General features: G+C 30.6%; 1 protein-coding gene across 4 annotated transcripts; it reads left to right on the top strand.

The window, feature by feature from the left end:
• The first annotated feature begins 965 nt into the window (after positions 1-965).
• On the top strand, positions 966-15,054 carry LOC111002053 (alpha-tocopherol transfer protein). 4 transcript variants are annotated; one of them, XM_022272149.2, is made up of 6 exons: positions 966-1,065; positions 9,864-10,008; positions 10,782-10,876; positions 11,581-11,731; positions 12,317-12,510; positions 13,270-15,054. In XM_022272149.2, exons 2-6 carry the CDS (start codon positions 9,870-9,872, stop codon positions 13,615-13,617), a joined length of 927 nt encoding a protein of 308 aa, XP_022127841.1. In that variant the 5' UTR covers positions 966-1,065; positions 9,864-9,869; the 3' UTR covers positions 13,618-15,054. The 4 variants fall into 4 exon arrangements, with proteins under 4 accessions (XP_022127841.1, XP_045486458.1, XP_045486459.1 ...); XM_045630502.1 differs by lacking the exon at positions 966-1,065 and adding an exon at positions 1,246-1,298; XM_045630503.1 differs by lacking the exon at positions 966-1,065 and adding an exon at positions 8,059-8,085.
• Positions 15,055-16,165: the final 1,111 nt, after the last annotated feature.

The raw sequence follows: 16,165 nt of genomic DNA, 5'->3' as shown, positions 1-16,165 counted from the left end.
CCGTCTGGGTGCTGAGAAAACTGCAATCTTTAAACATAGGCCCTCAAGACATATCATTACGGGTTACTGAGATGACACAGACATTTTGTGTATAATTAACTTTTCATAAATACGTTAGGAGTAGTGTTGTCCTTGTGACTTAATCATGCGAAACTCATCCCGGGGATCCCGTGTTCGAATCACGGCCAATGGATTTTTCATGTTGTTTGTATTAAGCACGTGCTACTGAGTTGCAAGCAAACAACTTTTGTCACATTCATGTGTCAGACCGAAATTATAGAAGAACAGAACAGAATCTGGTCCTAACACATTCAGTAGCAGCACTGAGCTTGTATCGCCACTGGATTATCTTTTTTAATATATTTAAATATTTCGACATAAAGCGAAGCTAGAATTTGAATAAGATCACACAAAATGTGAATCAACGTCATGAAAAAAGTCATGTTTTTAAAACATATGTTTAACTTATGTTTTAAAAACATGACTTTTTTGTTTAACTTACTATCTAATGTCAACTGAATATACATCAACAGTGAGTGTTAACTCACTCGTATAATATATATATATATATATATATATATATATATATTTATTCTACTATAATCTTACTATACTATATAATACTTACTCGTATAATATATATGTATAAAGGTTTCATATATAATTTAAAAACTGCTTGAAAATGTGTGCATAAATGTTTCTATTCGTTTGATAGAGTAAGAGAAAGTACGTTTTTTAATTCTATTTATAAAATAAAAGTATGTGTTAGTAACAAATTATAATGTCTTTTTCGTTAATTACCCAATGTTTTTAAACCCTTATATTTTTTATGATCATGGTAATAAAATTAATTAAAAAAACAACAGTGTGTATTTATAAGGGCATACAGTATTTCATATATTCCCGGTTGTGGACAATATCTAATTATATGAACTTAAACAAATATTTGTGCAGATTCAGCAATGCGCGCGCATTGCGAATCGATTTGAGTCGGGTCTGAGAATCATGCGCAGTGCTTTTAGCGACGTTAAAGGTAGTGCTCGTCGCGTCATTATATTCTAAGAGGTATGTTTTTTATCTTTAAATTTGGTAATTAATATATTTTTCATTGTTAACACTAATAAAAAATATTGAAAAATTTAAAAATATTTAATAGGTCTTTTTAATTCGATTTGATTGTAGTAGTAAGTCTATTTTTTTGTATTAATGGTAATATGTTATTAAAAATATAATCGCCATTGTTCCAGTTTCAGCTTATTGATAACGCGTAACAAAGACCTATGGCAACAATTTATTATGTATGTTCCTTTGTTCTATTGATCCAGTTTGCAAATGTTTTTTTTTTAATTACATTTAATATGATTGATGCACGAAAACGACATTAACTTTAATTGATCTTCAATCTACAAACTTGTTTTAAATATGCATAAACATCCCTTTATTTAATTATACTGAAACTGTATCATGAAAGTTTTAAATAATTTTAAGTTATAATTTTTAATATCATCTCGTCTAATAAACCTAAAAATACATATTAATTGATACGTATAAATTCAACTACACAAAACCGATATTTTAATAACCGAAGAAAACCGATTACATTTAACGGTATCACTCTGATATAGGAATTACGCTCTGATGAACTTTTTAATGAAATAAAAAGGCTTTTTGACTTTTTTTAATATAAGATTTTTAATTCGGATTTATTTTTCCGTTATTATGGACCTTTACACAAAAGAAAAATATTTTTTTAGTGAATGGAATACTCTTTTGAAAAGTGCACTTAAATCGATAAAATCAGTTTCTTACATACAGATACATATATTACTATGCCGGTTTTTCGGTTTTATTTGATTGTTGCGCGTGAGTGGTCAGCGGATGACCTTGGTTGTGCACGTGTTTGAGTCTATACAGGGCTGCAACATTATCTTTTTGTTGTTATTTTTATCTCAATATATATAACTTTCGCAGTTCGTAATTTTCGTTGCATTTTACGATCTGTCTTTCAAATTAAAGATCAATTTTGCTAATTGATATGCATCGAATGATTGTGCCGTAAATAAAATCGTAAATCTTTATTACGCTGTTTTAAGATTTTATTTCATTTAACGCCGAAAACATTGAAGAGGTTTCAATAATAAATTTAGAAAAACATTTGTACCGTAATATCCTGGATATAATTAATTGTCAGCTTTAACTTATCTAATATCATTCTTTTAACTATATATTTATTTGAAAGTTTAAATATTAACAATAATTATCTTTGTAGAAAATTCAAAAATTCATAAAGCGTAACCCTTGTCACTATGAATAAAGGTCAATGCTAATATGAAGTAACGTAATAAAAAAATGCACATAATATGATGGAGGACACAAAACAGAAATATTTCTGTATCTGATTCATTTAGGCGAGTAGAATCGGTCTCCCGTGACAAGTTCTTTTTTTGAATTTCGAATGCCGGTTCTCATAAAATGTTTTCTTTTAGCGTATAAGCTACAAGTACGTTCGCGCAAAGAAAGACAAATCCGTCTTCTACGCATCTCGGGGTTGTATCGGCCTATAGTGTTTAAAAAAAACAGATTTTTGATTAAAATAGCAATTATATACCGTCTTATTAAGATATATAATATATATATATCTTAATAAGATAGACAACAAGGGTAGATGATTAAGTTATTTTTTACTTTATATTACATATTGTCTACCTTGTCGCATATGTTAACAATAGAGTCGATTTCTTATAAAATTGTGAATAAAGTTGGTTTTTCATAATTTGTCCTCATTTAGGGATTTATATAGAATATGATTACACAAATTGAGAAATATGATTATATCCTAAGTAATTTAATATATTGATATATCTCAGAATTATAATTAAGTAGGTAAGAAAAAGTTCATAGCTCTGTAAGATTTTCACCGATCTCGTCGAAATAAAAAACAAAGTATATTTCAATTTTCGTATTTTATTGCAATTAGCCCAAATTAGTAACTATCTACACAATTAGGATTTCAAATGTCACAGGTATTTTATACCCCTTTACACTGGGCAAATGCAATATTTGATCCAACATAAATAAATTTAATTGTTAATGTGTAATCATCGATAATTTAATGTAAGTAATTACATCAAACAAAACCCTAAAACATTTTTAATATTCACAGAATTTGTAAATTGTTAAAGACCACAAAATGACATAGCGGAAGAGTCAACTGTCAATGAAGTTATGGTACGCATTTACTTTACCTGACTCTAAATGAAATTTTTTAATGTTCTTTAAAAGTAACTAGAAAAACCTGTGGCGCTATAGTTTGTAAAGGCCAGTCTCCGTTTTTCGTTTCTAATCAGTTTTTCGAGATCATTTTTTGGCCGAGACTTCTGTGCCTGACTTACGCCGTTAACTTTTTGGGTCCAAGGCATGACATGCCGATTCCTCACGATGTTTGTCTTCACAGTATGATAATTAAATGCGCAAATCCATTGGTGATCAGCCGGGTTCGAACTCACGACCTCAGGATTGAGAGCCGCACACTGAATCCACTAGGCCATTACTTAAAACTGCAACTTCTTTTGCAAAATAGTACTGTTTTTAAGGTTTTAATTAGTTCTGTATTCTATACGTCTGTGTTGTCTGAATCAAAACTATTTTTAGCAGTGTGACCGGCCAGTTACCTGCTTTATCTTATTTATTATTATTTTGTATTCTCATGTTTTGTGTTATAATGTGAATAAAGTGTTATTGTCATTACTAGTTATTAAATACCACTAGTAAATTTGTATTTTTTTATTCACACTAAATAAAATAAACTTGTATAATAAATATTAAGTACAGCTTACAAGTATAAGCGATATCTTCCAGGCAATATTACAATCATCGTTTAAATGTTGATTATACGTAAAATACTGAAGATTGTAAAATATCATCTTACGACGAAATTTTTGCCAATTAATTTAACCAATCAAAATCATAAAATAAACGATTGTTACATTAGTTAGGCAAAATAACAATAAAGACTAATGTGAATACTAAAATTGTGTTAAGAAATCTATTCTTCATATACAAATTTAAATTTATAAAACTTCCAAGACAACACAATATCTTCATAAAAATTTACATAACATATTGCAAAACTAATTTATTTTATCTTCATTAGACTTTTTTTAGTGTCTGGTCACTTAATTATAATACGTTTCTTAATTAGTACATAAATATAATAATCAGTATGGCATGCTATCAAAATATATACATCTGTGGCTCCAATTTCGCTGGCAGAAGGAAAACATTGTGGCATGTCTTACCTACAACATAACGAAGGGTCCGCTTCTTAGCCTTTTTGTTAAAGAACTACAACATACGGTTCGTTTAGTGTTACTAATAATAGTTATTACTAAATTGCTTCCATTATGAATGTAATTCAAAACTTATATGTAACAAGCATCATAAGTTATAACGTGACTTTTACATTTTAAAATTCGAATTGCATTTGCATAACACCAATTTAAAAAAAATGGTCCATCGTAAGACAGAAATTTGCAAAAATAATTAGCAATAAATGTTGTTTTATTTATGTTTAATTTTGTAGCGAACGTCGAGAAATCGACGAAAACTGAATTGTTTTTAATGTTAATTAGCAAATGCATATAGCAATATGAACATTAATTTTTGGAAATCGCAATAATCATATCTAGAGCAAGAATTTTTAATGGTAATCGGACCTTTCATGCAATTTATAGAGAATTTTTTGCATGATCAAGTCCTTAGAACCGGTTTTCGAATCCCAAACTGTCAGCAGAGGTCACGACTTTAAAAAATGCCAGTTCATTCCTTTTGAGAGGTTTTTAACGTCAATCTTATTTAGTGTAAACTTAAAAATTATAAAATTCTCAAGCATTGACGGACAAAATTTCAAATGAAACCTCAGTTAATATATGGGATTTTAAAGCAATTGGTGATCGTAAAATAGAATTCGGTTTTGCTATAGGTTAAATCAATAAATTTTACTTCAAACACATAATATTTAATTTGTTTATTTATATACAGAAGCAAGTACATATACAGAAATACAGTACAACTTCATTTTTGAGCTTACATGTTTAAAATGAAATGTGATAAATGAAACTCAATTATTTTTTTTATTAATTCAATAGGAATAAAAATATAATAATGAAAATGTGAGCCGTTTCGTTTCGTTTTGTTACACTCACAATGTAATTGTGTAACAACTAACAATTAGCTCATATTTCAATTACATCCTCAAAGTCAGGGTTAACAAATGTTTTATGACACATTCGCACGGAATATTATGTATATGTATGTGTATATAAACATATATTTTCGTACGTGTAAACAAAATTAACAATTTCTTAATTATATATTATTTTCCCAAATGTTTGTAATCGACTTCCTGAGCTGAATATATAAAAAGTGTCCAATTCATAAAAGTACCTACTACAATCCTAAATGAACAGTGTAATGTTTTTCTCTCAAAAGAAAAATTATTGAAGTAATTAAACCTATTTAAAAGAGCAGTCTTCATTCAACCTTTTTATCAGAATTTATTATATCAGTTATAATAGATAAAGTATTTAACAAGATACATTTCTGTCTCTTTTCATCATCGATAGACAAATTCGACAGATAGGTAAGTCCGATAAGTTCCTGTAGTAAGTATAGTAAGTACTGAGTGTATAAAACAAAAAATGTCATTTATGTATAAAAATAAAATTTTCGTTTACTGTAAAATTATACACTGTTCATATTCTGTCTTATGTCTGAAATGAATTTTACACGGAGAAAATCTATTGTTAAATAATATCGGTAACGATTTCCTCCCACTTTCCTAATTTGCAAAGTGTTCTCTCCCACATTTTAATATGCAGGGGTTTTATGGTAATATAAATATTCAACCCACAGCCAAGAATCAAATTTTATAGCGACTAATTCTTCGTTTTTACACTACTACGATAGTTATAATAACTGACACGGTTATTAACTATTCTGCTAACCTTGAGTATTTTTAGGATTAATAATTTTAATAAATAAGAACCGTCATCCATTTTAACTGTCACTTAAAACACGTTTGCTTATCCTCCTCTATTGTGTTAATATGTTTTAGTGAAACCAGAATCTGCCCCATAGAATCTTAATTGAGGGTGGCCTCAATGATAAAAATTTAGTGTGTAAGTTGTACTATTTGAATCCATTATTATGGTCAACACTTAGATGAAACAAATTCAAATTAAAAAATCATTTATTCATGTAGGTAACACAATGTACACTTGTGAACGTCAAAAAAGAATTATACATTAAATGCTTCTAATTTTACATTTACTGCCAGTTCTTAAATCAAGGGCGTAGAACGAAAGAGAAGAACTAGCAATAAACGAGTATTGTGAAGACCCACAACTCTGTTGATGCTCTAGAATACTTGAACTTTATTCATAGCCTTGTTGTATGGCTATACGGTTCGCTGGTATCCGTTAGTGAATTATTGTAACTGAGCATTGGATAGTTTAGTTCCATTAATTTCAAGGTAAGGCCGTAATGCCGTGCTTTGGAATTCACTAACAAGTAAGTTAACATAAATTGTTACTTAATCCAACACCTTGAACTGACTGACTATTTATTTAATTTATAATTATTCATAATTTCAAATTTGACCTCAAGATCTTATAAGCTCGGAGCGTTATTTCTCGTAAACAGGGATTCGGGTATAAATTAAAATACTATCTAAAGAGTCCTAGGCGGTACAATTTTGATAAAATTTCAGTGTGCAAGTTTTTGAGAATCGTTTTTTTTTTAATAATCATACGATCAGTCTTTGCGACTATAAGAAGATTCGTTGAGTGATTAAATAAAAATCGTATGTTAACTTTTCTTTTGTATATAAGACGCGTAGGTATGTATAGGTCTTTAGAAACGTAAAAATTAAAAACCTTTATTTTTCGAAGAAATATTTAGCATTCTTTTTTTAGAATTAGCAATTAGGTAAGGAAAATCAGAAGTCAAAAGTTTTCTATTTAGACTTACTATATTAGCATACTGGCTGTAGGAAAGTTGTCCTTAAGGTTCTAACTCGTGGCTAGACTAATATTTCAGGCTTTCACGACTTTCCCTTTCTTGACCCTTCGATAAATTGGCCCGATAGTCTTACTTTCCTATGGGAGGAGCATATTGTGTTAAGTGGCGATTCCCTTCACATCTTGTTAATGTTATAATATACTTAGAAGGTTACCACACTAGACGTTAACAGTAAGGAATATAAAATTCTACGTATGTTTTAATGGTAAAAACTTTTTTACGGAATTAAATCTTTTTTTTTTTTTACAAAAGCTTGCCAGCGCTGATACATTGTTAAATAAAAAATAGACTTTTAGGCAATCATTAAAAACACGAAAAATAAAGTATAGTTAGTTAGAACATTATTTTTAACATCACATCAAGGGAACATTTTATCAAAGTTACTTATTTGGTGTTGATTTTTTATTACCTGTATAAGCTAGTTATGGCTCGTTAACGAATGAGAATCGGATTAAGGTTAGGTATAATTACTTTATAGAATGAAAATAACACACACATAATTGTAACTTAAGTGTATGTATAATACAAATGTTATATGAACAAAATTATTTCGCAAAATATGTCGTTAAACGCTAAACTCGATGACGCCTGAGCCAATTCGATAACTTTTTTAATTTGTACCTTATGGGGAAAAAAATTGGAAAAGCTGCACACAGAAACCTTGCCCTTTTTTCTGTAATTGTAAACACGAATAGTCTATGGTACATAGTAAAATGCTATATGATATGTAGATGCTAAGGTAGGCTAATTAAAAATAATCGTATTAATGCGAAATGATGATCGCATCGGTGATTTTAATATAAAATTGCTAGCTAAGTTAAAATTTAAAAATAGGTTGTAATATTAATTATTAGTAACTATATTTTTGGTAATCAATATATCACGTTAATCAATTAAAAATGGCGTAATATATTAATAGATATCAGTATAACCTGATAAGGATTTTATGCAACGGAGTTTACACTGGTTTTTGTTAATGGCAGTTTTAAAATAATGGAGGTAAATGTAAGTATTATTAAGTTTAAAATTGTTTACCAGTGTAAAAGTGACTTTATACATACAGACATATTCTTAAAATTTTATTTAATAGTAAAATTTCCGATAGGACTATTGATTTATTTTTTTGTATTATTCTTTTACCCATGAATGTTAATCCAATTGCACATTATAATGTCATTATTTTGTTTTCAAATTTATTAGAAAATAAATATATTTATAAAATGATGGACTACGAATATATATACACAGTTGGCTGAGACTTTAGAATTGTAACCCCGTCCTGGGCATAAACCCATTCGGTTCTGTTTTTTTTGATAGAATTGGGGGCATCATTGAATGGGCGATCAGGCATTCTCTTGCACGTGAAGGGCTACTTACATGAGGAATACTTCCATTTTAGCTCGCTACAACTATCATCTAGCGATTTTGATCAGAGGGCCTTTTGGTTACTCTTCCATTCGTCTATCTTCTCTGTCTGTCTGTCATCTTTCAGTCTGGATTCGTTCGTTCTAGTTCAAGCCCAAGTTAATTTTAGTTTTAAAGCGTGAAAGAATTTCATTGTTTTGTTCGAATTTCATATTAAGTGTAAATGTATTACAGTTTATGTTTTTATAATAAAATGCCACGTCAAACATTGATAAGAAATTTAAATCGCTGGTATAGATCCATGTTTATTTGCGTCAACCACGGAGCAATATAATAAAATAATATGTCTGATGTATGTATTACACAATCCATAATGGCGTTTGACGAATCTTTAATAACGTAATTTTCAAAACCTATTGGATGCCATCCCAATTTATAGGTACTGTTATTTGGAGGAAACAATTTACAATACAATACGAAATAAACAATTACCACGCGAACATATCATAATTCAGACATGCATTATTATGCAATAATAATGCATGTCTGAATTATGCATTATAATGACAAATCCGTGACTATAATTCAACATTAATATTGATTATATTTTCATTCATAGTTCATTCATTCCTTTCGACCTTAACCTGCTAAATGGCATTCACCAAATTCGTCATGCATTCAGATTTATATCCATGAACCTTAATATTGGCGACCCGGCTGTAATTTACGTTATATACAGCGGAGGCTATCACCGTGAGGAAACCATCATACCTCAAATATCTACGGATCAAACTACAGTCAGATCCACTCATCTAATACTCTATAGAATAATGATAAAGGAAACAGATACAAAATCTGAGACCTAACTAGATAGTAGATACTATACATAAATTAAATCAAAATTGATGAAAATAAATAAGCCAGATTATAGAAAGAAAAGTACTATCTTAAAAAAATCTCAATACACAAACTTTCATTAAAAAAAATTAATTGAAAAGTTTGGTTATAAGAATATAATTCTACTAGTAGAAAGTAACTCAGAAATTTTACTTCAGATAGTAGAACTTTCTCTAGTAAAATATTTATGAATCGATTCAGTACTTTTTTAATAAAAACTATATAATATTACATGTTTAGGATGGTTGTGTAGATTTCATGTTATATATCTGCATGTTATGTACAGAATATAAATTTATTATAAACTATACGTACAATACGTATATATATTATATATTTATAATATACATATTGTACGTATAGGTACATACTTTTATAAATTATATAAATATATATTTAGTTTTATTTTTAATAAATGTTGTTATTTAATTATTATCTTAATAACGTTTTAAACAGTCTGTACATATTTGATTTCTGCAGGTCATAGGGGAAGAGTACAAAATCGATTTCTATGATTCCAGATCAGTATGCCAACTCCTGACTACAACGTAGAACTGGACCTTGGCGAGCCCCCTCCAGAACTCCAGGAGTATGCGAGAAAGGAATGCGGAGAGGATCCTAACACCAGATTACAAGCAATTCATGAACTAAGAGAATTGATATACGGTACGATCAAACTATTTATTTTTGTTTATGTATGAAGATGCAAAACAGAACAAAATAGGTATCAGGACGTTCTTCTTACAACAATAACACGCAAAATTAAATAGCTTACGTGTAATATAACATACTTTAAAGCGTAAATTACGAATAATGACAAAACTATTTAAGTTTAAGTATTTGAATCTGTATTGTTAGATGACAGAAAAATGCTTAAGAATAGGAGTAACTTTAATATATAGTGTAACAATGCTGACTGTACGCTTAAAGTATTACAAAAAAGATTTGCTGAAAACAAGATGAGTAACTGACATTCCATACTACGTGTTCTCACGACCCTGGATGGAGAAAGACGAATGTTATCGTTTCATAGTTTTGATGCCAAGGACTTTCGTATGGACCTATTACAATGCATACTTAAAAATACGTTGAGATCGAGTTTATTTAAAGTTATTAAAACCAAATGTTAAATAAACAAAGTTGTAATTTTTAGCAAACCTAACATATTTTATAACCTACTAAGTTTCCTATCCTATTAAAATACTACCGGACATATATATATATTTACACTGTGACCGAATTGCTTGCATAGCTGTCCTTTGCATTTAAACTGAATACTTAGAAAAAATGACGACAGTGCTATAATACTATCCTTTACAATAGTTACGTTATTTAATCATTTATAAAACAGTACACAAAATAATATGTTGTTATTAAACAGTAGTATTCGAAAATTGTAGATTAAGACACAATTGTAACAAATGAATTATCACTTTCAGAACGCGGCGAGTGCACACCGCAGCGGATGGATGACGCATTCTTGATAAGATTCCTGCGAGCTCGCAATTTCATACCACAAAGAGCACACAGGCTGGTAAGTATATTATATGATAAACACTACGCAATAGTCCTTGTGTTAACATATTTATTTACTTTTATTTTTACATTTAGGTACAAAAATAGAAAACAGATTGATTACATACATACACATATATATTGATTACACACTAAACAACATTTGAAAATCTGTCCAATTATATCTGTACACAGCATTTTACACTAAATATTTAGATAATGAATTTTGTAACGATAATGGGCAATACGAAATCATCAATCAATAATATTAAATTAAAATCAGTTGCGCTTCAACCTTTTTAGGTCTAAGCCTCATTTCATGATAATTTGTCAATCCAAACAAGTAGTGATCAGCTTCCTGTACTTGACAGACGCCATCGACTTTTTGGGTCTAAGGCTATGTCCTCACAATGTTAAATGGGCACATATTTAGTCCATTGGTGCTCGGTGCAAGCCGGGAATTGAACTAACTAACACTGTTTTATCATTAATTGAAACAAAACATACTATTTTAATTTTTATATTTTATATTAATTGTTGATGTGTACAGTATTACATTATATTTTTACTATGCTTGTAGTCATATTAATCGTTGTACAACAAATAAAATAACTTTGTAAAATGAATGAAACTAACCTTGTTAAAAACAAACAATACTTTGTAAGTACAAACACTTGATTTATGAGTAAAGATGACTTCATATAAGGATAATATATTTCACAGATGGTCAATTATTACCGTTTCAAGGATGAAAACCCGGAATTGTTTGAAAATGTTTATCCACTTGACTTTAGAAACATTGGCGACGCGAATGTAATGTCCGTCCCGCCATATCGAGACCAGGACGGCAGACGGCTTATGCTGTATAGAATTGGTAAGTTCATACAACACGGTATTATTAATAGCACAATACAATATTCTAATATATAAATTAAGTCAAAAACATAAGAACACTGACTACAATATAAGGTGTGTCCAATTACATAAAAAAGGGCGGTGGTATGACTTAAGAACAGATAATGCTCGTTTACCTCCTATTACATAATAGATTTGAAAATGTATGAATGTCTAAGATGAAATAGGATTTGTTATATATTGGTTGTCAAATATTTCTGCGAACGTTCCGACGCAGACGAAAACGTAGTAAACCGAACCTTTTTTTTGTATTCATTAGATTATTTTATCATAAATTTAGTCAATCTAATTCATATGTAACATTCATTGATTGTAAGGAAAATGATCTCGAATGTATATAATCATCGTTCTAATATTCAAAACGATTTATAGGAACAACTAATTTTAATTTGTTGCTAGTCTACAAGTGCACAATTGCACTACCTTACATACCTACTGGTAATCAAAAATTACCTTCAAAGGAAACTATTAAAAAATATTCAAGAAGCACCAAAAATTGCGTGACGTATACTTGAACGCTACCTTAGTTTAAATTTACTTGCAGGTTGTTGGAACACAAAAACAATAGCAGTAGATGATTTATTAAAGGCCACAATTTTTGCTTTGGAGATTGGTGTTATGGAGATTCGTACTCAGATTTTGGGAGGAGTGGCCATGTTTGACCTGGAAGATATTGGTATACAGCACGCGTGGCAAGTCACACCCTCCGTTGCGTCTAAAATCGTCAAGCTGTTAGTGGTAAGACACTGAAAAAAGCGTACCAATACTTAAAAACCCGGCAACACACTTGCGAGCCTTTTGCCAATGTTAGTGCCCACGGGCGGCGGTATACGTTTATACGTTTATTTTGGAACATAAGATCATCTAAGTATCACTTATTCCACGTCAATCATTTCGAACCTGTAGGCATCCCTACTCATCGGCAAAGAAGACAGAGGGTGTAGGCCGAGAGAAAAAGCCGGCGTAAAAACTATATACTTACTCCTGCTAGTTTGCCTGTTATGTATGTAAAACAAAAATCACATATTTCTTATATCTAAGCTTATATCCGCTTCTCTTGGGGTGCTCATGTAATAATGATCGGGACTCGGCGATCAAATCTATTATAGGTCTGCTACCTACTAACCCATAACTAAGGAAGTTGTGCATTATAACAGATATAAGTGTATATGTCGTAATAAATAACTTTGCTGCCTTTTGCCGTTATAATATTAATCCAGTGCAGCGAACAGGATAATTTCAAAATTATAAATAATATACAATATTAAATACAGAAGACATCGCTACTGTGAATTCCCTCTGCGAACATATACGCATGTGTGTGTGTGTGTAGAGATAGCATTCAGTAGGCGCAACAACATTGCTAACTTATATATCATATTGAGGCTCTATGCAAGAGGCTGGATCTGGCCCTTGTAAACAAATACATGTATATGTTGATAGGACTATATATAATAAATAATATATAATAAACTGAAATGAAATTCCTTTTTTCAGTCCAGCTTCCCCGCTAACACTCACGCCATCCACATTATAAACCATTCCTGGATCTTCGACAAAATGTACAACATATTCAAGCCGTTTTTGACAAGAGATATGCGAGCTAGAATCTTTTTTCACGGATATGACGTCACATCTCTTCACAAGCACATCCGCCCGGAGTACTTACCGGAGAGGTATGGTGGTGTCTGGCCAGATTTCAGCTATACAGGTTGGCTGGAATCACTGCGAAATAACTACACCGTAGCCAAAGAAATTATAGGTTGTGGCTATAAGTTTCGTGAAGAAGAAGTTGGTTCAGATGTTGTTAGGCGACTTCGTGAGGAGAAAATCAAGTTAAATTAGTACTAAATATTGAGCAGTTGAGCCTAGTGGATTCAGCGTGCGACTCTCATCCGTGAGGTCGTAGGTTCAATCTCCGGCTCCACACCAATAACCTTTTTTCTATGTGCATATTTAAAATAAGCTCGAACGATGGTGCAAATGATGCAGCAAAGTAATTAATTCAGAGAGTTAATTGAATCTCTAGACAATTAATTAAATATCGATATTCAATCAAGTTCTTGCCTTAGACCCAAAAAGACGACGGCGTGTGTCAGGCACTGGAGGCTGATTCGCCACTTGCCTATTAAATTGACAGATATTCATGAAACAAAAATAGAAATCTCAGGCTCGGATTAAGGAAGCCATTGATCTATTTCGTTTTATTAGTACAAATATAGTGTTTAATTGTTTTAAGTGTCCTGTATTACTAGTATTAAAATAATATAATACATATTGAATATTGTATAAGTATAAAAATTCGGTGATGATTTCTTTAATAGAGTATTTTAATGATAACTATTTTTTTCATGGAGTTCTGGTAGTGTTGATACCTTGGAACGTAGCATTATTAAACGTAACATTGTTCTTTAATAGTATTTTAATTGTTTTTAACAATAACTATTATTAACCAGATTACTTTATAATCGTTTAAACTCATAGCTAATCTAAAACCTGGGAAAATTAAAATAAAATATTTCTTTGGACACAACCATACATATTATGCATATAGTGGATTAAGTTAAGAAATGGTTTTTATCAGGTTTTGGTTGAGTTTGTGTTTTAGTTTAAGAAACTGTTTTTTTTAGTTTAAGCGTCCATTACGGATGAAATTACTTTATATGAAAATTTTGTACCGTAATAAGTAGTGAGCCTAAGATATCAGTAGTAATAATAGAAATTAATGTAAGTTAAAGCTATATTCGTCAAAGGCCTGTGATAAAAATATAAATATATCAAATCAGTAGATTAAATATCAAACTACTGATTTGAATAGCTGTAAGAAAAATACCATGTTTGATTTTTAGAGATCATTATTTTCACTTACGAAGTGCCACAAGAGATGGCGCTATTATAAAAATATTTTTAAATGTATCTACAATAGAAATACATTTTATTAAGTTTAGTTGTTTTAGTTTTAAATAGAGTGTCTTATCTATTAATACTAGAAACGCATATATCAGCTATAAGACTCATAGAGAATTTCTTTTTTTTTGGCATTCAGGAATTTAGCCAGGTTAAATATTACCGGTGCGATAGCTCATCTATAAGGAGAACGCCGTTTTACTATAAACATAAAATTCCTTTTAGGATGTTTATTAGATTTGTTGGAATTATTAACTGTGTTTTTTACGGATTCTCGCTTTGTGATTTCTTTATATACCTGAAATGTATACCTAAATTGAATTTTTGAAATACGGAGTTTGCAGGAAAATAATGAATAAAGTTATATATAGATTACCAATCGTTTTATTACCTGTTTTCAACTGCATCCGCTTCTGTCGATGTGTAGCCAACATGGAGATGTTTACACAAAGATACGATAAGATGTCTCGTACGGAAGGCTGATCACCTACTTGTTTAGTAGAAAAAGGTAAAAATGATCAGATCGAACTAATAGAGAAATCTGAGGCGATCTGAGGATCAAACTGAAACTGGCACTTAACTTATTAATTTAAAGCTTTAAACCAAAGTTGAAGACACTTCATAAGGTATACGATTTTCCAGAGTTTAGTTACCCCGAGTAACACAAAATAATTGAGCGCGATCTTAATGAATGGGGCGCTAACCCTTTATTTCGATTAAATTGTGATAATCTTGCGGAAATAAACCTTAGCGCGAACATTAACTTGAAACAAAGAGTTAACAGGAAATCGACGATAGATTTTTGTATTATCTGTGCTACATTATTTGTAACACAAATTGTATTGGAAATAGATAAGCTGGAATTGTCGAAACCAGAATTGACAAAACTGATGTAAAGTTCGTCAATTAGAAATGGAGCGGTGACAGTAATTTTAATAAGAATTCGTATTTACAAGGTTGTCGGAACGGAATGCGAGAGATTTACAGCATCCGCGTCTACCGGAATCATCTTGCGGGAACTTCGGGAATGTCCTTAATATAACCTATAGTGGACTAGACATAGAACGAGGTCGTTGACCGGATGAACTGTTAACGCTGGGAAATTCGCGCCAAAATTGACTAGTTTGTTTTATACTGTTTGACAATGCGTATTCACTTCCGTTTCCCAATTGCTCGCATTTTTTTATTTATTAGAGGAAAGCTTTCTTTTCCCAAGGTCATGTTTTGTTTATTTTTGTACTCAATAGAAATTCATACAATATTGATCCACTAACACATCGTGCGTTAAGAGTTCTGAAGGTTCACCGTCGTAATCAAAGCCACTAGGCCAATACAACTCCTGAATTCATTTAATAAAGTAACCTTACTAAAACTTAAATCAATACATATACATATCAATTATGCATCGCGTTGAGTTTGTAGCAAGTATTAAACTTGGAAAACTTGTAAATTTTATAAAATAAAAGTTCTTTGCCTGAAGTATCGC

Source organism: Pieris rapae, chromosome 12, assembly GCF_905147795.1.
Source record: "Pieris rapae chromosome 12, ilPieRapa1.1, whole genome shotgun sequence".
NCBI classification, from domain to species: Eukaryota; Metazoa; Arthropoda; class Insecta; order Lepidoptera; family Pieridae; genus Pieris; species Pieris rapae.
Note: the sequence above shows the minus strand (reverse complement) of the source record. Positions and strands in the feature narration are given on the sequence as shown.

Excerpts from the sequence above, each read along its gene's own strand:
- LOC111002053 (XM_045630501.1), top strand. The coding sequence starts at position 8,458 with ATGAGGAATACTTCCATTTTAGCTCGCTACAACTATCATCTAGCGATT. Across the intron at positions 10,877-11,580 it reads CACAAAGAGCACACAGGCTG|ATGGTCAATTATTACCGTTT; the intron begins GTAAGTATATTA and ends TATATTTCACAG. Across the intron at positions 11,732-12,316 it reads GCTTATGCTGTATAGAATTG|GTTGTTGGAACACAAAAACA; the intron begins GTAAGTTCATAC and ends ATTTACTTGCAG.